The following is a 26,539-nucleotide window of genomic DNA, read 5'->3' as shown; positions in this document are numbered from 1 at the left end:
GAAGGCTTGGCTACAGTTTAACTGGAGTGAAGTCAGACAAACTTGCTACTGCAAATATAATCCATTATGAATCTATCTTCATATACTTGTAAATAAAGATTGCAAGCAGGCAAAAGAAAGAATCATAAGACTGCACCATTTCAAACCTTCATTAGGAGAAGATGTATAACAGTAAATTTTTGGACTTAAGTGCATGCTACCTCTTTTGCAATCATCTGCTCCTTTGTGGCCATGTAAGTGGATGCTGTTGCAGAAAACAATAAATAATTATCCTTTTTGTTAGCATCCATAAATAAACTGGCCACTTGTCTGTTCTCAACAGTTACAGCACTCGGGGGGTTAAAACACTTTTAAAACACATCTGCATTCAGTTAGTTGAGAGATGGTAAAAGGGGTGGACAAGTCTGCCTTTTCTGCCCTGTCCATAATAATCTCTGCTGTCAGATTGACCTCCCATCTTTTGTTTTGTACTTCCATGGATCACATGTCAGGTGCAGCTCACTACCAGATAGGTTGAATATTATGAAACCAGAACATTAATCTTTTAGTCAAAAGCATTCGAAAGTCACAGTGGTTTGGAATTTCATTATTTGGAGGGAAATTGAAACTGAATCTTTCCTTAAAAGCCTGTGGAAGGGTATTAATAAGGCCAGTTCCCTTTCAACTAATCAGAAACTGTTCAATCTGTGAGCCATTTTAGAATAGCCCCATAGTTGTGTGACTTGGAGAAGAAGCAAATCAATTTTTTAATGTTCACTCGTGGGGCGTGGACATTGCTGGCTGGCCAGCATTTATTCCCCATTCCCCAGTTGCCACTGAGAAGGTGGTGGTGAACTGCTCTTTTGAATCACAACAGCCCATGTGCTGTAGGTTGCCATTAGGGAGAAAATTCCAGGATTTTGACCCAGCGACAGTGAAGGAACGGCGTTATATTTCCAAGTCAGGATGATGAGTGGCTTGGAAGGTTTATTTCAGGTGGTGGTGTTCCCCTGTCTCTCTGTTGCCCTTCTTCTTCCAGCGGTTGTGGTTTGGAACGTGATATCTGAGGATCATTGGTGAATTTCTACAGTGCATCTTGTAGATAGTACACACTGCTGCTCCTGAGTGTTGGTGATGGAGGGAGTGCATGTGGTGCTGATCAAGCAGGCTGCTTTGTCCTGGATGCAGTCAAGCTTCTTGAGTATTGTTGGAGATTCAGTCATCCAGACAAGAAGGAGTATTCCATCAGACTCCTGACTTGTGCCTTGTAAATGGTAGACAGGTTTTGGGGAGTAAGGAGGTGAGTTACTAGCCGCAGTATTCTTAACTTCTCACCTGCTTTTATAGCCATTCTGTTTATGTGGCAAGTCCAGTTGAGTTTATGGTCAATGATAACCCCAAGATATGGAGGATTCAGTTGGTTGTTGGATTATCTCTTATTGGACGTTGTCATTGCTAGGCATTTGTGTGGCATAAATGTTACTTGCCACTTTTCCTGGATATTGTCCAGATCTTGTTGCATTTGAACATGGACTTCTTCAGTATCTGAGAAATTGCAAATGGTGCTGAACATTGTGCAATCATTAGCAAACATCCCTACTTTTGACCTTGTGATGGAGGGAAGGTCATTGAAGCAGCTGAAGATGATTGGGCCCAGGACACTACCCTGAGGAGCTCCCGCAGAGATGTTCTAGAATTGAGATGACTGACCTCCAACAACCACAGTCATCTTCCCTTGTGCCAGTACAACTCCAACCACTGGGGAGTTTGCCCCCTCATAACTATTGATTCCAGTTTTGCTAGGGCACCTTTGATGCTACAACACATTGAGTGCAGCCTTGATGGCAAGAGCTGTCATTCTCACCTCATCTCATTGATACAGTGGAAGAAGGCAGCAGTTGAGACAGAGCTACCAAGTCCGTAACCCCTGAAGTAGTACGTACAGGACTTGGTGGCCTTTCCTGCAGCTGTCAGAGGAACAGTGCATCTGCAGACTGAAGGCTACCAGAGAGATGATATTGAAGGAGAACTGTGCAGCCTTGGTACAGCACTGGAACCATCCTTGTTGCTGTGAAAGATGCTGGAAACATCTTTGGTGCAAAGTCTTTTCAGTAGGAGACATGGGACATGACAAATATTTCCCAGTCAGATGTGTACTGATGTACCATCCAGGTTACAATGCATTGTTTTCAAGGGTTAACAGTTTTTTTCAAGAATGACAAATTGGAACTTTTTTTTCTCTAGATTCTCATAAGTGGATATCAATATTGCACTAATATGGCATTGAGATCCCCCATGAGGTGCATCGGGCTTTGACAACAGGTAAATGTTGTACTGAGGGTAGTCACCACTATAGAATTAAGAAAGAATGCTTGCATGATGCCTTCAAGCTTAAGTAATCCACCCTCGTGCCTATAGTACCAGGTTAAACATGGGAAAAGAAAACTGCTGATTACCACTTAGAGTCTTAATTTGGTCCCTCAGCTAATGCAAGTTATGCAGTAAATACCACTGAGGGTAGAAAGGGCACAAAATGTATTCTAGGTAGAGGACATAAATGTCCATCTGCAAGAGTGTTTTGATGCTTTGTACTATTAACCCAGATGAACAAGTCTTGAAGGACACATCTATAAGACTGGCTGTCATAGAGTCATAGAGCTGTACAGCACAGAAACAGAATCTTCAGTCCAACTTGTCCATGCCAACCAGATATCCTAAATTAATCTAATCCCATCCGCCAGCATTTGGCCCATATCCCTCCAAACCTTTCCTATTCAGATAACCATCCAGATATCTTTAAAATATTGCAAATGTGCCAGTCTCTACCACTTCCTCTGGCAGCTCATTCCATACACGCATCACATTCTGCATGAAAAAGTTGCCCCTTAGGTCCCAATAAAACCTTTCCCCTCTCACCTTAAACCTATGCCCTCTAGTTTTGGCTTAGCCCACCCTGGGGAAAATACCTTGTCTATTTACCTTATCCATGCCCCACATGATTTTATAAACCTCTATAAAGTGAGCCCTCAGCCTCTGATGCTCCAGGGAAAATAGCCCCAGCCTATTCAGCCTCTCCCTATAGCTCAAATCCTCCAACCCTGGCAATATCCTTGTAAAGCTTTTCGTGAACCCTTTCAAGTTTCACAACATCCTCCCTTTGGAAGGGAGACCAGAATTGCACACAATATTCCAATAGTGGCCTAACCAATGTCCTGTATAGCCACAACATGACCTCCCAACTCCTATACTCAATGCACTGACCAATAAAAGCAAGCATACCAAACGCCATCTTCACTATCCTATCTACCTGCGACTCCACTTTCAAGGAACTAAGAACCTGCATTCCAAGGTCTCTTTGTTCAGCAACACTCCCCAGGACCTTACCATTAAGTGTACACATGTTCTATTCATCTAAGAATGAATGACCCTTTCGCACATTGAGAGCCAGATTACTCCAATGTTGGATGTTGGAAATAAAAGCAGAAAATGCTGGAAAAACCCAGCTGGTTATGCAGCATTTGTGTGGGGGGAGAAAGAGAATTAACATTTCGAGACTGTGACCTTCCATCTGAACTGGAAAAAGTTTAAGACCTAACAGGTTTTGAGCAAGGTGTGAATGGAACAAAACAAAAATGAATGGCAAGGTATTTCAAATGTTTTAGCAAAGAGTGAAGCTAACTGTTTCATGCTGATACTGTGCAGTACCAACATGGGTGGGGTTCATGCTAACAGGATGCTGCTATCAAGCCAAAAGGACTTCTGCTTATCACCCAGTGAGTAATGTGGTATGTAAATATCAGTGTTACTGTAGTGCTAGGCATGTAGGCTGTACATCCAAAAGGATGGTGGATCATGTCAAACAGCGTATCCCTTTGGTTGTTCACACATTAGGTATTGGCTGAATGAAGGCAGCCCACGCTTACTCAGCCTCACACCAGCCAATGTTAAATATGATTGCATGATTCAACAACATTCGCTGGATAATCCTGAACATGTGAAGAATTACCCTGACAACCAATTTAAGATTGCCACTTGGGCTCACAGTGGTACATGTGTATACTGTAAGCTACATACATTAAGGCACATAACCTCATTCTTTGCAAACAGGAAAAGCACATATACACACTGCGCCATGTTTCATATCAAAAACATGGGTAACAGCCACTCTCTGGTTCACGTTGCAGGGTGATACCATGACCAATTATAGTCAAATTGCCTAGTTTAGAATTTAAACAAAGTCTGGTAGTCAACTGTCAGTCATCATTAATGGTTGAATTCTCTATTACAACTCTTTTTTTCTTTTGTTAACTCATGGGATAAGATCATTGCTAGCTAGGCCAGCATTTATTGCCCATCTCTAATTACCCAGGGGCAGTTAAGAATCAAGCACATTGCTGAGAATCTAAGGTTACATATTGGCCAGACTGAGTAAGGATGACAGATTTCCTCCCCTAAAGGACATTAGCGAACAAGACAGGATTTTTCAACGATCCATAATGATTTTAGGTCATCACTAGACCTTTAATTCCAGATTCTTTTTTTAAAATTAAACCTAAATTCCACTATCTACCATGGATGGGATTTGAACCCATGTCCCCTAAACATTGGTTCAGTTTCTGGATTAATAGTCCAGTGACACCACTAGGCTATTGCCTCCCTCAGAAGTACCTGCATTAATCACAGTCCACATGCCAATCAGTTTGCATTTTCCTCTCCTACAGTATAAACATTGGTTTTCCTTTTACTTTGTTACTTCTTTTGATCTGATGAGCGTAAGACAAGGCTCAAGTGGCAGAAAAGGAAACAATGTGGGGGACAAGGTTTAGAGTCTGAAATTAGCGAAGTCAATTTTGAATTCACAAGGCTGTACAATCGCTATCTGAATGGTTAGGTGTTGTTCCTGAAGCTTACATTGAGTCTCACTGGATCAGTGCATTAGGACAGAACAGAAATGACAGCATGTAAACAAGGTGAAGTATTAAATCAACTGGAAACTGATGATAATGCTTGTGGGCTGAATGGAAATGTTCCACAAAGTGTGACCCCATCTGTATTTGGTCACCTGAGTGTACAGGAGATCACATTTGTAAGCAGCAAACACTGTACACTGGACTGAAGGAAGTACATGTGTGGCAAGTGGTGAAGGAACCAAGAAGTCAAAAGAGCCTATTTGACTTCACCTTCACCAAAATATCTGTCACAGGTGCATGTATCCATAGACCAAGTCCTATCTTTGCATTGAGGACGTGTTCCATGTGTTATGCGACATTACGTGATATTGTGCTAAATGGGATAGATCCAAAATAGACACAGCAGCTCAAAACTGAGCATCCATGAGGCAATGTGAGCCTTCAGCAGCATGAAAATTATATTCAAGGCGCAGTCTGTAAACCGGCCTGATATACTGCCACCCTGTCATTACTATTAAGTCAGGAAACCAACTCTAGTTTAATTAAGAGTGGATGTGAGGAATAGCGCTAAGTGTACTTGCAAATGAGGCAGATGCAACATGTGATAGATAGCATGAAGCGATCCCACAACCAACACATCACATCATAGCTCTGAAATTCTATCACATCTACATAAAAAGAAATGGCTGAAAGCCCTTAGTACAGCAAAGCCTAAGGTTCTCAACAACATCCTGCCTACAATGTCAAAGATATATGTTCCAAAACCAGTTATGCCGTTAGACAGTGCTTTCCAGCTGCATGTACTCAGCAGCAAACAGTTTGGTGATGCTCAGTTTAAGTTGCTGCATGACCATTCAGCTCCTGACCTCATTACTGTACTAATTCAAACATGAACATAAGAACTGAATTCTAGAGCTGAGGTGAAATTGTATTTGATCAAGTGTGGCATCAAGGAACCTTTGTAAAGCTGAAATCAATGAGAATCAGAAGTGAACTCCATGCTGGCTGGAGTCATACCTAGCATCCAGGAAGATGGTTGTGGTTGCTGAAGGTCAATCATCTCAGCTCCAGGATTACTCTGCAGGAATTCCTCAGGGTAGTGTCCTACACCCAGCCATCTTCAGCTGCTTCATTAATGACCTTCAGTCCATCGTAAGGTCAGAAGTTGAAATGTTTGCTAATGTGTTAACAAAATCTAGTCTTTAACCATTTCCATTTATTCTGTGTGATATCAAGAAATGGCTGAGCTTGGTCACAGCAGAATCTATAGGCCCTGACAACATTGCAGTCACAGTGTGGAAGAACTGCATGCCAGCTCTAGCTTCAATTAATGAAGCAGTCTGCCTGAAGACAGCAAAACATGGACAACATCCAAGCTTGGACTGATAAGTGATAACTAACATTCATGCCACCCAAGCGTAGGCAGTGATCATCTCCAACAAGAAAACTAGCCATTTGCCCTTGATTGTCAATGAAATTACCATCAGCAATTCTCTAACTTCAACATCTGTTGTGCTGAAAGAGCATGCTTCATTTGAATACAGACTACTGGACAATCTGCAATGTGGCAGAGAGGCTGCCTTTGGGATGAGACAAGGGTTCTATGGTGAATGCTCAATGCTCTCCAGCTGGCACCACTAACAATGTGGAGGCTGGTATGCCTGGAGTTCGCCCACATTGCAGACTTGCACAAACCTTTCAGGTGGAGGGCACTGGAAAGGCAGCTGGCATTTAATTTCAATGTCAAAAATATATTGGATATAGTTCTTATAGTAAGGTTTTTTTTAAAGTAACTGATCGGTCTATTAATTAAGTCATGATCCAGGTATTAAATTTACATTAGTCAAGATCTCTTTCTCACAGCATCTCACAGCACTCCTCCACATTGTACTGATGAGACCTCACTTGGAAACGATACGTTATTGTACCTTGTTGGAGACTTTACAAGAGTCACTAGGGGAAAATAAAGGAGTGCTTCATTGTGGGCATCTTGCTAGGAGATCCCTTAGCCCATATGAGGACGGTATGAGAAGGTATCCTCACACTCTCACCACCCATCCATGGATACAGGCTCTCGACAGGCTCCTCCATCAAGGCATTTAGTGTCACACATGCACATCTTTCCCTCCATACCTGGTGCTGCTGGCTACAGGTTAGCTAAACCTTCCATGGAGGTTGGTACAAAGTGTCCATCTATATTGCATCTGATTAGCTTTTAAGCACCATGGCTTGAGGTTGGCACCTCCAGAAAACTTCAGATTATGGTTACCATCAATTAGTACCAAACTTTGTGGAATGTGGAACTCCTGATCTGTTTGATGATTGCAAATTGATTGCAGACTGGTGCGAACCTCAACACTGCAGTCTCTATGGAAGTGCAGAATCATTGACAGCAATACCTGGACTTCAGCATCAAACTGCACACTTGCAGATTCCAAAACATGCTATCAGCTTCAGATGGTAAATGCTGACAGTTTTGCCATCATTACTCCTGCAGAATCCATGCCAACCTTATTGTAAATAGTAGCTGTCGTTCCTCATGCACACTGTTACCAAAGATGGTAGCAGGAATACATTTGCCATGAGATAGTAAGGAAACCAAGCGGAGGCTTGGGGACCGCTTTGTGGAACACCTATGCTCAGTTCGCACTAAACAACTGCACCTCCCAATCGCGAACCATTTCAACTCTCCCTCCCTTTCCTTAGACGACATGTCCATCCTGGGCCTCCTGCAGTGCCACAACGATGCCACCCGATGGTTGCAGGAACAGCACCTCATATTCCGCTTGGGAACCCTGCAGCCCAATGGTATCAATGTGGACTTCACAAGCTTCAAGATCTCCCCTCCCCCGACCGCATCGCAAAACCAGCCCAGCATGTCCCTGCCTCCCTAACCTGTCCTTCCTCCCACCTATTCCTTCCTCCCACCTGAAGCCGCACCCCCATCTCCTACCTACTAACCTCATCCCGCCCCCTTGACCTGTCCGTCCTCCCTGGATGGTACTGACAGAGAGGTGGGCAGTGGCAAGGAGAGAGAGAGAGAGAGAGAGATGAGGCAGTAAAGAGAACGCTGATGATACACCGAGAAAGAGGTATATGCTAGGTGGGGTGCTAATGAGTAGTGTAAATGTTTGAAAATAGGTTGGCTATGCTGGGGAAAACTCACACAAAACAGGATCCAGGGATGTGAGGATGGGTAATGAATATGGAGGAGGGTGTTCATGTTCTGAAATTGTTAAAGTTAATGTTGAGTCCTGCAGTCTGTTAGGTATCCAGGTGGAAGGCAATATGTTGTTCTCCAGCCTGTGTTGAGCCTTGCTCGAACACTGCTCCAGGCTCGAGACGGAAATGCTGACGTGGGAACGTGGTGGTGTGTTGAAGCAGCAGGGAACTAGAAGCTCAGGATCATTTCTACAGACAGAGCATAGGTGTGCTGTGAAGAAGTCAGCCAGTTTGTGTTTCATCTCCCCAGTGCAGAGGACACCACATTACCAGCAGTGAATACAGTAGGCTAGATTGAATGAGTTGCAGGTAAATCGTTGCTCTACCTGGAAGGTGTGTCTAAAGCCTTGGATAGTGAGGAGGGAAATGGGCAAATGTTACACCTTCTACAGTTGCGTGGGAAGGTGCTGTGGGGTGTGGGCAGGTGTTGGGAGTGGAGCATGAGTGAACGAGGATGTCACAGGGAGAACGATCCCTGCAGAAGGCTGACAAGAGAGGGGAGATGAATTGGAGATGGCAGAAATGAGGTTTATGATCTTTTAGATACGGAGGCAAGTGAGATGGAAAGTGAGGACAAAGGAGACTCTATTGTTGTTTTGGAAGGGGAGGAAAGGGCTGAGGGCTATGTGCTCAAGACAGTTGGAGCCCCTGTCAACCACACTGGCAAGGAGTCTTCAGCTGAGGAAAATGTGGAAATGTCTGAGGGTCCCCTGCAGACTGTGGCATCATCAGGACTGATGTGATGGAGATGGAGGAACTGGGAGAATAGAATGGAGTCTTTACAGGAGGCAGGGTATGAGGACATATAGTCAAGGTAACTGTGGGAGTCGGTGGAGTTGTAATGTATATCAGTGGTCAGCCTATCCCCAGAAATGGAAACGGAGATGTTGAGGAAGGGAAGGGAGGAGTCACAAATGGTGAGAGCAGGATGGAGACTTGAAGCAAAATTGATCATTTTTTCCAATTCAGGATGGGAGTGCGAAGCAGACAAGGTGTCACTGGACTTGAAGTGTTAACTCTGCTCTTCTCTCTACAAATGCTGTCCAACGTGCCCTGTTTCTCCAGCACTTTTTAGTTTTTGTTTTAGATTTCCAACACCTGCATTTCTTTGTTTTTATTAATTTACTGTTGGACTTGTTCAGATGATCCACGGAAATGTGTGTATGAATTTAAGAGCCAACAGAAGCTTGCATTTGGAGTTAATTTAGAAAGGAGGCTGGGTGCAATTTAATGAAAGAACTGTGTTGCCTTGATACGTGATTCAAGGTGAACACATCTTTCGGATGAAAAAGTGTTCAATTTGGACAGATTGTGCATTTCATCCTGAGAAACTATTCAAAAAGAAAATTTCCTGGCAATATGTTGCAAGATGATTAGTTATCTAAGCAGTTATTTCCCTGAGGTTTTTATTTTTAAACTTAGAGTAGGCCAGTGTTGAATAAATCCAATTACTACCATTCATTGGTGTGAAATAGGATTATTACTATCTTTGGGAGTCAGTATGTCTAACTGTCTCTCTATCCATCTAATAATCCCTTAGTCCAGTTCATTATTAATCTTTCAAAAAACCTGTTCTATCCTCCTGCTACCACCCCATTTAAGTGCAAGCTGAGTGACCAGGATATCAAAAGTATGCTTATATTCTGTATTATTCTTGTATTTCATGTAAAATAAGCCAGTTTGCAATGCCTGCAAGAGAGATTTCTCTTTTCACCCGTTCTTGGAAATGTTGGCGAGGTAGATCTAAGTCTCACTAACCAGGGCATAGTTCACAATAATATTGTGAAAGTCACTGACAATTGGCAGTTCTCCTTGTGTGAATCTCACCGAATGCTGCAATGTCATTGATCAGCTGGGTGAACTCTCTGGGTTTCTTTTTGCTTATGTTTGTATTACCTTTTTTTTTGCACCACAAGAGGAGATGCCGTTGGCTGCAACAAGGGAGCCAGATAAGTTGAGACTGAAAATGTTTCGATTACCTTTTCTGGGCTGTCTCCATTTGGAGACAATTGTGCAATCCCTAAAGAAGGCTTATGAGTCACTCAGGATGCTACCGGATTTTGCTATTGTCTAAGGTCACACATCAAATGATCTATGCTATGGAGTGTCTGACATGCAAGATCAATGTTGCAGTCATCTGTTGCCATTTGTGTATGCCACTTTCATTCTCTTCTCGAGTGCAGTTTGACTTCCTTACCATCAACACTGAAGCCTAGATATTTGGAAAAATGGCAAACAAACTTGATAATTGGAAGTCCTGTCCCCAAACATGGCACCAACCCTTTTTGTTGAGGAGGAAAGGGGACAGATGCACATGCATTTTACGGAGGGTGGCTGACCATTTAACTTATAGATTGGCTCCATGTATGTGTGATTTGGCTTATCCAGAAGGGTCAAACGCATCATGAAAAGATTAGACCTGGTAAAAGCAGGTCTGGACTTTCTGGAATCTTTTGGATAGGCGGGATACCCTTCTGGAGAGTTAAGTTACTTTTTGGATATGATTCAGGACAAATTTGGCAGAGGTCAATTACTCTCTTTCAGAGAAGCTGCCCTGTAAGAGCAATAAGATACCCCTTTGAGAGAGGCAAAGTGTTGTTTGAGACTACTTTGAAGTAGACATCAATGAGTATAAGAAGTGCCTAAGCTTATTTACTGTCAAACTGATTAGAACTTTCAAAATGGTCAACGGTTCATGGTCAAAATGGTTAAAAATTAACAGTTTCGGCTGTATGTACAGGCTGAGAGGTGTGAGAAGTGAGGGCTATTGTATGTATTAATGTTTTTTTTAAAAGAATGTTAATCAATTCATGCCTTCCACAGGCCTGCCCTATATCCAGCAGCCTCTGTACTTGTTCTGGTGTTGCTGGGTCTGACTGCTAGAGAAGCCTAGAACCGTGGAATTAAATACCTACTTCCAGGCCACTTTTGCCCAGATCAGATTTGTAGAGTGAGGAAATACTCTGAATCTATGTTTCTGACCCTCGAGTGAACATTTAGGTCTAAGTCTGTTTAGAGGAGAAGTCATTTCACGCAAACTATTGCCATTCTTTACACTAAGTGTTTCTTTACAACAGCTCAGAAAACTGAGATGACTGCAGCAACTATGAAGCTGTATGTGTTATGTCTGATTGTCCTTCTCTTAATCTTTGCCTCAAGAGGCTGCAATCAAGGCTGAGGAGTTAATTGTCCATAGCTGGGTTCTAATGCTCTGATTATTTCTGCTTGAGCCAACAGCCTTGATACATGGAAATTTGAAAGCTGTACCATTTTTATGGCCATTGAACCCAACAGCTTGCCTCTTCCTGGTCTGCCAAAACTGCTGTCTCTATAGGAACAGAAAAATGGGTATAGTACCATGTGCACAATTAAAGTAGCTTAACCATACAACAATTCTGTGTATGATCCCTGGGTTACATTATTGTTTAACTAAGTATTGAACTATGAAGATTCAGCATGGATTATATGTTAAAATATACCAGGGCTCATTTCTAGAGCAGCTCTGTTTCTAACTCACATCCACGGCTATTTTGCTGAAAACCAGCCCGAGGTAAAATCGAAGACCTAGGACTAGATTTTCACGTCATTTGAGGGAGTCTTGAGACTAATTCTGCTGTGGCAATGCTGCCTCTGACTCGAAACTGGCTGGAGGATGGATCTTCTGGGGGTGCAGGTAACCTGGAGACTGACCTGCTGCCTCCAGTCACAGGCCCAAAGCAGAAACGAAGAAAGGTCCAAACCAGAGCAAGCACATTTGACTCTGTTCCCAAAAAGCTTCAACCTGGTGCTCCTGATGCAATCAATGGTTTATCTTTATGTGTTTGAACCTTCAAACCACTTTAAAACCTCCTTTCATCCATATCCCTCGCCCTCATCTTACTCCATCACCCACTTCTCACCCCCTCACCTTGAACACCTCATTCTCTCATTTTCACCCTTTCAGTTCCCTCATTCTACTATTTCACACCCTCAGCCATTATATACTTCATGAACAGAACTTGCAAACCTTATTATAATAGGTGGAATCAGTTGATTAGAACATTAAACTCCTTGGTCTTCAAACCAGTTGTGTACACATAAACAAGTTAAAAAAAAGACAGTTGGCTTACAGCCAAGAGCCCATAACACTCCCCAAATAAACAGACTTCAGAACCACTATCTCAACAGAAGTCTATACTAATACATAAATGCCAAGGAAAAAATTCAACATTTTACACATTGTCATCGTACTACATTGTCCTTACACTCTACCTCGTTATTCATTTGGTAATTTTTTAAAAATTCATTCAAAGATATTTTCAATGTCGTTCTTTTACTTGACAATTTGCCTAGTTGGCAGAAGGAATAAAATGGCAAATATTTTGGTGACGAAGTAGTTGCAGCTTCTAAAGGGTGAACTATAACGAGGATGCAGAGATCCTTCAGCACGATCTCGGCAGGTTGGGTGAGTGGGCAAATCAATGGCAGCTTTAATATAATTTGGATAAATGTGTGGTAATTCACTTTGGAAGCAAAAACAACAAGGCAGACTAGTACCTGAATAGCTGTAAATTGGGAGAGAGGAGTGTGCAGCGGGACCTGGGCATCCTTGTGCACCAGTCACTGAAGGTAAGTATGCAGGTGCAGCAGGCGGTAAAGAAGGCAAACGGTACGTTGGCCTTCATCGCGAGAGGTTTCGAGTGCAGGAGCAGGGATGTGTTGTTGCAGTTATACAGGGCCTTGGTGAGACCACACCTGGAATATTGTGGGCAGTTTTGGTCTCCTTTTCTGAGGAAGGATGCTCTTGCACTTGAGGGAGTGCAGCGAAGGTTTACCAGGCTGATTCTGGGGTCTGATATATGAGGAGAGATTGACTAGGTTAGGATTGTTTTCGCTGGAGTTCAGACAAATGAGGGGGATCTCATAGAGACTTATAAAATTCTAACAGGACTGGACAGTGTAGATGTCGGGAGGATGTTCCCGATGGTGGGTGTGTCCAGAATCAGGGGTCGCAGTATGAGGATTCGGGGTAGACGATTTAGGACGGAAATGAGGAGGCATTTCTTCACCCAAAGAGTGGTGAGCATGTGGAATTCATTACCACAGGAAGTAGTTGATGCAGAACATTGAATGTATTCAAGAAGCGACTAGATATAACACTTGGGGCAAATGGGATCAAAGGTTATGGTGAGAAAGCAGGATTAGGCTATTGAGTTGGACAATCAGGCATGATCGTGATGAATGGTGAAGCAGGCTCAAAGGGCTGAATGGCCTCCTCCTGCTCCTATCTTCTATGTTTCTAATCACAGCACTGTTGGGATTAATCTGAATAAACAAAGATATAGCTGAAGTTATAGTGTTTCATGAGGAAATGCGAAGAAAGCAAAACTACTTTACTTACCTTTAAAACTCTAATACAACTCTACTCCATGGTTCACACCTCCATTGCTACCTGTTTAAAAATTGGAAAATGTAGAAGAAATAGATTCTCAATGAATTCACAATGCGGTTTGTTGCCTTGTTAGTAGAAACATCCAGGTTCTAGGTTCTCAGTCCTTCCCCAGTCCTAGTGAAAATGGCCATGAGCAGAAATGGAAGCAGGACCTCTGGCTGCCCTGCTTGGTGACCAATGTTTCTCTAATCTGCTACTGTTTGATCCTGACTGGAATAATGAAAATCGAATCTCTAGTATTTAGTATAAGGAGTTTACAAAATCAAAAGGTGGCCCTTACTTTCCTATTGTGACTTCATACTGAGTTAATTTGGATGGATACTAGTTTGATGAGGTTCAGCACCTTGTATGACACCAGGGCTTTAGAAATTGTTTATTATACTATTAAGATTATGTGTTTTATTTGTTTTTGTTACAGACAGATAACAATCTCACTGAAGTATGGAACATAACTGGGAGTCAGGGTGATAGATGGAACAAGGGAATGATACATCTGAGAAAGATGCGTAACTTTGAAATCATATTTGAAGGAATCCGCACCAAGAATTTTGGAGGTGGAGCAGCGATTGATGATATTCAGTTCAAGAATTGTGCCCCAGGTATGTAACAAATATTTGTACACATTTCGAATCCCAGTCATGAGCTAAGAATTAGAATAAGAGCCTGCTCATTGAGCAGGTTCTAAACAGTTCGAGGTGTATCTCAATTAAAAATGTTGCTTCAGACAGAAAATACTGCAGTCTTTTTAATAGTACTCCACTGTTGAAATTTCAGGATTTTATACAAGAAATCCAATATGAATGAAAGATAAGAATATGTACATATACATACACATACACATAGAGAGGGTGCTGGTCACCACTGAGCCTGCGTTCAGCCCCCATCAGTAATCATTAACGGATCAAGAATGAAATCCAAGGCTGGAGGGTAATGCAGTGGAGTGGCGAGGTAGGCTGGATGGACATTGTCAGGTCCGGGCTAGCAGAGCTCGACAAAGTGAACAGGGAGATGCAAACATAAAGGAAACCCCCCTGTCTTTGCCCTGTCACCAATCCAAGCAGTAAAATTTGTTGTGCTGCACACTTGACATTGGCAGCCCTATCACAGGTTAAGTCCCAGTGGCACTGGGAAAAGGCTATATAGTGACCAGTAATTTGCATTGAAGAGCCTGGATTGGCCCATGTTGTCTGGGGCTTCCAACACCACTTTCACCACTATAATATTGTGACGGGTATGTGGGTAAGAGCCAGGAATGGCATCCATACCATAGTGCCAATTTAACATTTCCACCCACGAACCTGCTTGGGGCAGGAAGGTGGAGGAACTATAAAATTTAGCCTTATGACTCTCAGAGTTAATGTCTCTAAACTGAAATGTCGGCTAAAACCGAAGTTATTACCTAAATGTAAGAGGTTACGTTTTTGGATCTAGCACAAAATTGGCATTAACAAATTAGCAGCCATTTGACACCTCAGCTGATTTACGTTTTTATTGAAGGGTGTCAATACTTACCAGGATACCCTTTATCCAATCGTCAGTGTAGCCTTCAGTGTTTTCCTGTATGCTGACAGAGTCCTTTGCAGCCAAGTAGAGTGAGAAGAAAATCTGATCCCAATGTGAAAGATCAGGATTAGCCTTAGTCAAATGAAGGGGGAATTGAGGAAGGAAATAAAAAGAGTCTAAGAGATACAATGTAAATTAACTGGCAACCGAAATAAAAAGGAATCCCAAAATCTTCTTTCAGCATAAAGGTAGTAAGATTGTAATGAGAGGAGGCATGATAGGGCTGGTTAGATCAGACAGCTAAAGTGCAGTGCTCAATAAAGCAGTTGGGGTACTATGTTCAAAATGTATTCACCCCTCAAATGACTATATTTCCTCTGAAGAATCCATTATGGGGCAATCAGAGAAAGGTCACCCCCAATACTTCGGAATGTCAGAATTTGTGCTGATCTACTCCTTTAATCAGAGATTATTGGCCAAATAGTCATAACTGCGGAATTGTTTTGAACTGTGTATCAGAACAGTATAAATATCCTAGACCAGCTGACTCCATGGGAATTACCAGGGAAGTGAAAATTCCTTTGGGGCAAATGCCCGTCATCTGGAACCTTCCCCAAACCATCGGCATCCCTGAGTTATAGTCAAAGATTTCAGGGTCTTCTGACTCACTTAAGCTTAGTTGTCATCCAGGGAAAGTTAACAGGTTAAAAACAGCTCAAACTCCCAGATAACCGTTAAGCCAAGACTCATCACTCAGCAGCACCCCGGCAACTCAAACTCCTGACTCCAGACACCCCAAGACCTTGACCCCATGGGACATACTGACTGCATCGGATATGACAGCCCCACTGCTGACCCAACAGCTGTACTCCAGCCACCAACACGACTGCATTCATCAGATTCAAAAGCCCATTCCCCACTCACCGCCCACAAATTTCCTGTCATCTTGAGGACAGATGACTAGGTTGGGATTTTTTTCGCTAGAGTTCAGACAAATGAGAAGGGAATCTCATAGAGACTTATAAAATTCTAACAGGACTGGACAGGGTGGAAGTAGGGAGGATGTTCCAGATGATGGGTGTGTCCAGAACCAGGGGTCACAGTATGAGGATTTGGGGTAGACGATTTAGGACAGAGATGAGGAGACATTTCCTCACCCAAAGAGTGGTGAGCCTGTGGAATTCATTACCACAGGAAGTAGTTGATATCAAAACATTGAATGTATTCAAGAGGCAACTAGATATAGCATTTGGGGTGAATGTGATCAAAGGTTATGTGGAGAAAGCAGGATTAGGCTATTGAGTTGGACGATCAGCCATGCTCATGAAGAATGGCGGAGCAGGTTCGAAGGGCCGAATGGCCACCGCCTGCTCCTATCTTCTATGTTTCTACATTTCTATGTATCTTAGCCCCACACTTCCATCATACATTTATCTTCTCTCAGTCACTTTCAAAGTAGCTACTGGATCTTTAAGTCGCAGTATGCAGCACACTGCCCTCTCCAATCTTGTTCTCGTAAAATCTTGGATTCATTTCCACTCCTTTGGAAGACAAGTCTCCAGGCCAGGAAATATGTGCAGAGAACTCATCCAAAGAGAAGTGTCTTATTTTTGTTTTGTCAGTTTTGTAAATCAGGTTTTCCATTGAAGGACTATGCTCCAAGCATCAGCCAATTGGTTAGGTAGAATGATAGAGTTGTCAAGGAAAAGAAGCTACTAATGTCATGCGCTCTAACCTGCTCATCCTCTGTTATGTACTAATTTTAACGACCACACAGAATCACAAAAGTGTTATGCTGTAGATGGAGGCAATTTGGCCCATCGTATCTGCACTGGCGCTCCAAATGCACATTGTGACTTAGTGTCATTCTCATGCCTATTCTCCATACCGTTGTACACTGTTTCCACACAAAAACTCAACCAATGCCCACTTGAATGTCTGAATGGAACCTCTCAGTCATGTTACTGGAAGTTTGATGCTCACTCTGAATCGTCCCCATCATTGACATTTTGAAGACACATGATTGAAGTCCTGTTAAGTCTGTGACTTCCTCTATGTTGAAAGTGTTAACCAACTCTATTAGGCTAACATAACTCACCTCACTTAATTCTTTTTTTCTGTGTGGGTCTCACCACGAATCTGAGAAGTTACTGTTATCTCTTGAATGGTTCGCCAATCATGATCTCTTCACGGATCAATGTTTGGACGGCTGTTTATTTTTGGCCCAGTTTTCTCTTGGAAGTTGTAGCTCTCCTCCAACTGTGAATTGATCAAGGTAACTTCAATATTCAACAATTGAACCAGATGAAAATTTGTAACACAACTGCATCTTACAGCATTTACTAGAGTTTGATTTTACCAGCCCTTTGGAGATGGCTGGGAGGCAGGAAGGCTGCTATAATTATCCAGATGGGAAATCCAATATCTTTTTGCCACATTTGTCTGTTACGAGTGGCAGGAATCTCTGTGATGCAGGCATCCTCTGGGTGGCCAATAGCAGCAACAAATTGACCACATTGGGAAACCACCACATAAATCCTAACAGCCTTCAATCAGGTTGCTAGGGCTGCATGAGGGGCTACTCTTTACAGACACTTTATGCCCATGGAGGGGTCCCTAGTAGCAATCTCCATTCACACAGAAACAACACCACTACTGAAATATAAAGACACTCCTTTCCCAAAATCATTGGAGCATGACTGTTTTGTTACGTCTCACCATTAATATGTCAGTATACCTTTAAGAGACATATTTGTGATGTCATCACTGCATCATAGCATGATGGTATGAGGGTATATAAAAGCCTCAAACCCCAGCTTCTGATCGCTTGCACCATGACACTCTCAGGAAGTATATTTCTCTGTTGTGAACCTCAATACCAACACATGCACTAATGTGCCTGAGGAATGTAATGTTGTACATAACAGTTGTAATGAATGTCTGCTGAATTCATCAGTTTCTTCTGTTATCGGAGATAATATAAACGTGCCTGCAGCTGGTAAAGTATCCTGATGGGGAAAGCATACACCAGTCACAAGATAACTTGTCTGTTTGTGAAGATCACTTTGCATCAGAAAGATGGAGGCGTCCTCTCCTTCATCTTACAGCATGTCACATTTATTCCTTGGGGAATGTTGTATAATCTCAGCTCCCACAGCAGCCAGTTTTAAGGAAAAAGAAACTTATATTTATGTAGCAATGTCTTCATGTCTTTTAAGTCCTCAGCGTGTCTTAAAATCCTTGAATTTCTTTTTAAAGTGTATTCACTGATATTTTGTAGGAAAATGCAATGGCAAGACCCTACCAAAATAACAGCAAAATGAACTGTTGTTTTATTAAGAAAATATCCATTGTGGAATAAAGATTGACTAGAACACTGAGAGAAGTGCTAATCTCGTCATAGAGTCTCTATTGTTTACTTGGAAGGTTTTTGATTTAAGGTCCGATTTCAAAGACAACACCTCCAACAGGATAGTATTTAAGCATCACCCAAGACTAGGTACTTGGCACAACCCTCCAACTTGCAACCAACCAACAATGCAGTGTTGAGGTATTAACCATTTAAAACCAGTTCTGCTGGGTGGGACATTTCATCTGTTTGCCTGACAACAGACTCCTGAAGTAAACGCTGTTGTCAGAGCACAGGCACAGCAGGAGGATAGTGATAATGTTTTGTGGATGTTGTCAAAGCATCCCTGAAGAGGTTGAATATTGCTGCAGACCAAAACAGAGGCTAAACAAAACAGAGAAGGTTTACTTGCAATGGTAACAAACATATCAAGAAACTTCGTTAGTGCAGAAGTAGGCCATTCAATGCCTCAAGCCTGCCCCACCACCGAACGAGGTCACAGTTAACCTGTTTGTGCTTTAAATCCATAGTCCCATCCTCTCCCAATAACCTCTGATTCCCTCTAACAATAATCTCCACCTTAAAAATATTCAATGATCCCACTTCCACCACCTTCTGAGGCAGAGAGTTACAAAATCACACAATCCTCTGACAGAAAAGAAATCACCTCATCCCTGACCTAAAGGCTAATGCTTAATTTTTAAATATTGCCCTGTACTTTGTGACTCACCCACGAGAGGAAGCATCTTTGCATGGCCACTTTGTTAAGACTGTTCAGGATCTTACATACTTAAGTTACCCCTCAATCTTTTAAATTTTAGGGGCAACAAAACAGTCTGTCCAACCTATTCTCATATAACAACCCACTTCTTCTAGATATCAAACTAAGAAAGTACTTCTAAACCACAGCCAACAACATTTACATCTTGCCTTAAATAAGGACAACAAATCTGCACATTATTCAAGATGTGGTCCACCATTGCACGATATAATTGAAGCATAAATTGCTTGATTTAATTTTAAATTCCTATCATCATCACATACAGAGAAGAAATCAAAACATTGGGGAGAATCTGCAAACCTCTGGACAACTAATCTACTGACCCTTCGCGCACCATCTACTCCACATGTGGCAGAAGCTGCAGGTGATATTTATCAGCTATCTCAGAACCCGTCAAGCCAGATTAGAAGCAAATCATCATCAAGCAGCAGCTTAAGAAGGGATTATGTATCAGAGTAGGAAAGGGGTTTGATCTAGACTGCTAACCACTGAGCGAAGGCTGACACTTTGCTGTCACCCTCTGCATATTAATAAGGCTTTAGATATTAAAGAGCAAATTACTATCTTACTGCCACAGTAGAGTATGTTCCGCAACAGGAGGAGATCGGGAGTAAGGCAACTGACCACTGAACCAATTCTCTGATCTGAATTTATGAGCCGTTTGCAGGAACTAAACTCATATTTATACCTTCTGCAGCATATTCCTTTGATAATATGTTTATCTGAGCTTTAATAAAGGTAAAAAGCAAATATTAATTTGCAGTAGCAGGCATGATTGAAGACATACTAAAGTTAATGTACTGTAAGTCATTTCTTCCTGCATCTATATTTAAATGTAAGATAAACCGAGTGAGTTTTCCCCAGCCTCTACAATGGTGGGATTTTGATGGGATGGGCGTTCCCAACCATCACAACACTGCATTTCAAGGTGAGCAACATATAACTCCATCGATTGGCTTTTAAATAACATTTAGTAGAAGAAGGGACAAAATGGCTGCAATTCTTGGGAGACTGCAGCTATGAAACTGGGAAACAGAGAATGAATTGACTGTCCTGTAATTAAAATTTAAAGCCTCACATTACCTGTCTACAGGAATGCACAGAGTTTTGTGCATGTAGCATTTCTGTGATGCTAATAACGTGAGCTTGTCATCTGACCTATGCTAATTATATGTACTTTGTCACAATATATCCATTCATTCTTGGATTAGATAAATTGGATATTTGTTGTTACTTCGAGCCGGGTATCTCAGAGTGAGATCGAAAGAACCAATTCCCCAGCCAACTTCTCAACCTATCAACACAAGTCCAAAGGAAATCCAGTCTCCTACGGTCTTCCAGAAGCCTTACAGTGCAGTATTTAAAGAAGGCAGCTCACCATCACCTTCTCCAGGGAATTAGGGATGGGCAATAAATGCTAGTCAATGACAGCCATCTCCCACCAACAACTAATTTTAAATCATACCCTTAAAATTAAACCCCTTTGGGTGAATGTACTTAGGATTTGGTTGCAGACATGCTCACTGAGCCGGTGTGTCTGATTGCAGATGTTTCATCACCCTGCTGGGTAATATTGTCAATGAGCCTCTGGTGAAGTGTTCGTGTTCTGTCCTGCTTGTTACTTATATGCCTCGGTTTGTTGGGGTGTTTGGTAATACTTCCGGTTCTTTTGTTGGTGTTTGGGTATAATTCAATGTTTTTGTTGATGGAGTTCCAGTTAGAATACCAGGCCTCCCTGGCGTGTCTCTGGCTTGGGTGATTATGGATGTGTTGTCCCAGTCGAATTCATGACCTTCTTTGTCCGTGTGTAGTGAGATAAGGTGAGAATTGGTCGTTTCTCTTGCCGGCTAGTTGGTGTTTGTGTAACCGTATTGTCATTTTTTTCGGGTTTGGCCTATGTAGTGCTACTCAGACCCTGAGGTATCAAAGTAGACCACAAACCAAAAACCACCATACAACAGCTGCTGACGAACATAAAGGATCCCATCCCCAAAACCAGCAAAGCCAGTGTAATATACAAAATACCATGCAAAGACTGTGAGAAAGACTGTGACTACAAAAGCCAAACCAGAAGAAAACTGACAATACGGACACACGAACACCAACTAGCCACCAAAAGATACGACCAATTCTCACTCTATCTCACTACACATGGACAAAGAAGGTCACAAATTAGACTGGGACAACACATCCAAAATCGCACAAGCCAAACAAAAACACATCAGGGAATTCCTGGAGGCCTGGCATTACAACCGGAACTCCATCAACAAATACATTGAATTAGATCCTGTGTACAAACCACTGAACAACAGAACCGGAAGTAATACCAACCATCCCAGCAAACTGAGGCACATAAATAACAAGCAGGACAGAACACCAACGCTTCACTGGAGGTGCACTGACGATGTTACCTAACAGGGTGATAAAACGTTTGCAACCAAACCCACCAGCTCGGCAAGCATGTCTACAACCTCTTCCGCAACTCAAGCTACAAATTTTCTTGAAAGTACTTAGGATTTATTAGCAAATGTAATAAATGTTAATTTAATTCTGTTTATTTGCATTATTTCAGATTGGAGTTTATCAGGCTTCTGTCTGGCTGCAACCGATTACAGCTGTCAAAATGCCAAGTGTGTTGAGTCTGAACTGGTCTGCGACTACAAACCAGATTGTGAAGATGGATCAGATGAGTTTGACTGCTGTAAGTAGGTTTACTTTAACAATTCATTTATTCAAGTTAATTTTCAACATAACCCAACAGTCAAGCAAAAAAACATGATACGCAGGTATAAATTATTATTGGATACAGATGAATGATTTGCTTCCAGTTTGTCCTTCAGTAAGTTTTCCTGTACTTCTATCATATAAATCCTGAGCCATAATATCACAACTCTCCTAAATAAACGAGCCATGTTATGAGCAGAGGAAATCTAAACAATAAATTACCATTCTTACATGTGACATTTTCATTAGTGGATATATATTTTCAATTTTGATTTCCAGAAAATTTTTCAACATTATGTGCTCTATTGACTCGACATTTGAACATGTGTATATGACACTAATGTGAAAAATCTATAAAGTCAATTTCAATTTTCATATATTGGAATCAATTACATATGCAGATATTATTGATAGCAGCTTCTACCTTTTGTTGAAACCACTTCTCATGCACTTAAAATATTAAAAAGAATTTTGACTGATTCTATTGAAAATTTGTTCCTTTTTGATTTTATCAGATATATGATGTAATTTAATATATTCCTCTACCTAGTTATAGCCTTGATGCAAAGGGGTACAATATTTGACTGTTGCATTGATTTATCTTCTCGTACCTGAGTGAGGAACAGTCTATTTGAATACTTGTGTACATTTATGGAAACTACTCATTACAGGACTACAAAATCAAGGGAAGGAAAGGTTCAATGACAAGTTAAGGAGATTCTCTCTCGCTGGTGACTGGTACCTGTTTATGACTACTGTTTGGAATAGTTGAGGCTTTAGAATGGACTTTGCCTTTTAGCTTTGATTTTATTTTGTCTTAACTCAAGTTCCCATGTATAGGAAGTCCCTTGCTCTTCACAAAAACAATTAAGGAGAGCAAAGAGGGGCCATGAGAAAACAATGGTGGGAAAATTAGGGAGAATCCCAAGATATTCTTTCAGTAAGAAAAGAATAGGGACATTTAGGCAGCGAGGGGATAATCTGTGTATGGAGCTAGAGAACTTTGGTAAGATGTTAAATGAATACTTCACTTCTGTCCTCACTTGTGAGGAGTATGTAAGTACAGAATTTGATGAGAGGGACTGTGAAGTTCTTGAGTAATTTGATATAGGAAATGAAAAGGTATTGAGGTTTTGGCAGGTTTAAAAGTGGACAGATCCCCAGGTCCAGATGAGTTGCACTCAGGCTGATGCAGGAGGTGAGGAAGGAAATTACAGGGGCTTTGGCCCAAATTTTTAATTCATCTCTGGCCACAGGGAAGGTGCCAGAGGACTGAAGGATAGCTGATATGGTTTCACGTTTCAAGAAGGGTGGTAGAGATAAACTAGGGAATTACACACCAGTGAATTTCATGTTAGTGGTAGGGAAACTATTGGAGAAAATTCTGAAGGAGAGAATTAATCTCCACTTGGAGAGGCAAGATTTAATCAGGGATAGTCAGCACAGCTTTATCAGAGGGAGGCCACGCCTAATAAATTTGACTTAATTTTTCAAGAAGATGATTGAGTGTATAGATGAGGATAGTGCAATTGAAATAGCTTATATGGATTTTACCAAAACCTTTGACAAGGACACACATGGAAGACTGATAAAGAAGACAAAAAGTACATGTGATTCAACTTCACAAGAAGGATCCAAAATGGGTTTAGTGGTAGGAGTCAAAGGGTGGTGTTAGAAGGTTGAGTAAAGACTGGTGTCCAGTAGCATATAAGAGAAATCAGTGCTGGGTCCCTTCTTGTTCACGATATATAAACAATATAGATGAGAATGTGGAGAGGATGATAAGTAAGTTTGTGGAAGACCTGAAGATTGGCCAGTTAGTTTATAATGAGGAAAAAGGTCTTAGCGTCCAGGGAGATATAGGTGGGCTGGTCAGATGGACAGAGCAGCGGTAATGGGAATTTAAACCTGAAAGGCATGTGGGGATGCACTTTGGAAGAAGTAATAAGACAAGGCAGCACTCCATGAATGGCAGGAAATTAGAACACTTAGACGAACAGAGGGATTTTGGGATGCTTGTTCACAGTTCCCTGAAGGTGGCAGGACACATTAATAGGATGGTTAAGATGACACTAGGGAAACTTGCCTTTATCAGTTTTGGCATAGATTATAAAAGCAGGGAGGTTACGTTGGAGCTGTACAGGTCCTTGTTTAGGTCACAGCTGGTGTACTGTGTGCCTTTCTGGTCAAAACACTGCAGGAAGGATGTGATTGCACTGGAAGAGGTGCAGAAGACATTCAGCACGATATTGCCCAGTTTAGAGCATTTTAGTTAAGAAGAGAGACTGGGTAATGAAATAAATCCACAGAAGCCGGTATCCAAGTCAATCTTCATTTACCATGTGGAAACTCCTCGTCAGAGTCAACACCCAGAGTGTCAATATCTCTGACACTCCTCTTTTTATCTGTCAGCTTGGGTTTCCTGATTATACCAGATTAACAGGCCCAATCAGGAAACTCATATTCTATGAGGCTCACCTGGCTGACCTTGTTGCAATTATTACATCCCTCCCACTCTGAGTCTGAGGACATAGGCCAGTCCTTTTTCTTGGAGAGCGTCCTGGGGTGTTTTAGAACTGGATAATCTTCCTCCAACTCAGCGTCTGATGCAGGTGGTGTGTAATGCATGGCAGCTCACCTCTCACACCAGGAGATCCTCGGTAGATATTCACTCTCTTCTACCACCAGCAATGGCTCTGATGCAGTTACATCCATCATGTCCATCTCGGATTCAGAAGTCTCGCCAATGCTTGATGGAGAGGGTGAACCCATAGATTCTGGCAGCCTCTCCAACTGTTCCGAGGAGCAAGGCACAGTTTGCTCCCACACTATTTGTGAGTTTGCAGCCTTCATATGGTCCACATGCTTGTTCAGGACTTTCACACCTACCTGAACGTTATATGTCACTTGTCCTGATCTCACATCAACCATGCCTCTTACCCATGCAGGGCCATTCCTATGGTTCTTACACCAAACTTCATCCCCTGAAGTAAACTGTCTCTCTTGCTTATCGGAGCCTTGGGCCCCGCATTGGCATTGGGAAGATCAGATTTAACCTGATGAGGAGTTTTCTCCCCATTAACAACTCTGCCAGTGCTATCCCTGTAGTTGCCTGTGTGGTGATCCAATAATCAAATAGGAACCAGGACAGCTTGTTATCTAGAGAGGCTATACGCTGTTTCTTCAAGTCTGCCTTCTAAGTCTGGACTCGTCTTTCAGCTAGATCATTAGATGATGGACGGTATGGAGCTGTCCTTATATCCCAAATTTCATCTGACTTTAGGAAATACTCAAATTCTCTTCTTGTAAACGATGGCCAGTTATCTATGACCAACACTTACGGGAGTCTATGCATTGAAAAAGAAAGACAAAGTTTCTCTATTGCTGTCCTTATGATTGACGAATGGACTCTATGCACATCCAACCACTTTGAGTGGCCATTTACAATGACGAAGAATATTGAGCCCATGAAAGGACCTGCATAGTCAATGTGTAACCGAGTTACAGCCATTCCCAAGGATGTGGGGGAGCTGCTGGTAATTTTTCCTTGTTGGCATTCTGGGCACTGTCCCACCAACATGCCTATGTCTGCATCTAAGCCTGGTTACCAGACATAACTTCTCATCAGCATCTTCATTTTGGAGACACTTACATGATCCTGGTAGAGTTCAGCTCATATCTGACAACGGCTTTTACACAGGACAATCACTCTTGCTCCCCATAGTAGTATGCCTCTCCTGTGAGTGGCTCTGTCTGGGTCCAAAAAGGTTTCAGTTCTGGTTGTGCCAGCTCTTTGGTTTCCTTCATCACCACCAACTGTTTCAGTTTTTGACAGGACCACATCTTTCTTTGTCTGAAGTCTGATATTGTCAGACCATTACAGACTATTCCAATAGCAGTACCAGTGGTGGTTCATCTGCCAGTGGGCAGCTCAATGCATCCGCATTTTCTACTTGGCCTCCCAGACAGTATTCTAACTTATAATTAGAGGCACTTAGTATTGGACCCCGCTGCTAAATTTGGCGTGAAGCTATGGGCGGCACTGCTTTGTCCTCTTAAGCAGACCTAGCAGGAGTTTGTAGTCTGTTATTATCAAAAATTTTGATCCATAAAGGTATTGGTGGAACTTCCTGACTGCAAATATGACCACTAATCCTTCTTTCTCTATCTGGGCGCAGTTACATTGTCGAAGTCTTGGATGCATATGCTATTGGGCATTCCTCTCCATTGGCCTACCTATGAGCTAATAGGTATATATAGGGAGGCATTGCCTGTCAATACCAGATATTACTCGGGATCATAGTGTACCAACACCTTAGAGGATGATAGCTGTTTCTTCACTTTGTTGAAAGCTATGGCTTGGTTACACGACCATTTCCAAGGCTGATCCTTTTTAGAAGTTGATGGAGACCAGGTTATGTATGAACTTTCGATTATAATTCACTAGCCCAAGGAAAGACCTAAGCTCTGGGAAGCTGCGGTACCTTTGATAGCGGAGATAGTAGGAACTGCAGATGCTGGAGAATCTGAGATAACAAGGTGTAGAGCTGGATGAACACAGCAGGCCAAGCAGCATCAGAGGAGCAGGAAGGCTGACGCCCGAAACGTCAGCCTTCCTGCTCCTCTGATGCTGCTTGGCC

At 42.1% G+C, this 26,539-nt stretch overlaps 1 protein-coding gene across 1 annotated transcript in view; it reads left to right on the top strand.

The window, feature by feature from the left end:
• LOC109926748 (MAM and LDL-receptor class A domain-containing protein 1) overlaps nucleotides 1-26,539 on the top strand; it is a 357,436-nt gene that overhangs the window by 235,378 nt on the left and 95,519 nt on the right. Inside the window, exons 28-29 of the mRNA XM_048606938.1 lie at nucleotides 13,961-14,141; nucleotides 21,748-21,876. Coding sequence (XP_048462895.1) covers nucleotides 13,961-14,141; nucleotides 21,748-21,876 — 310 coding nt within the window. The remainder of the gene's footprint in view (nucleotides 1-13,960; nucleotides 14,142-21,747; nucleotides 21,877-26,539) is intronic.

This window comes from Rhincodon typus, chromosome 2, assembly GCF_021869965.1.
Source record: "Rhincodon typus isolate 14 chromosome 2, sRhiTyp1.1, whole genome shotgun sequence".
NCBI lineage: Eukaryota > Metazoa > Chordata > Chondrichthyes > Orectolobiformes > Rhincodontidae > Rhincodon > Rhincodon typus.
The sequence above is the reverse complement of the archived record's forward strand: the minus strand, read 5'-3'. Positions and strand labels throughout refer to the sequence as shown.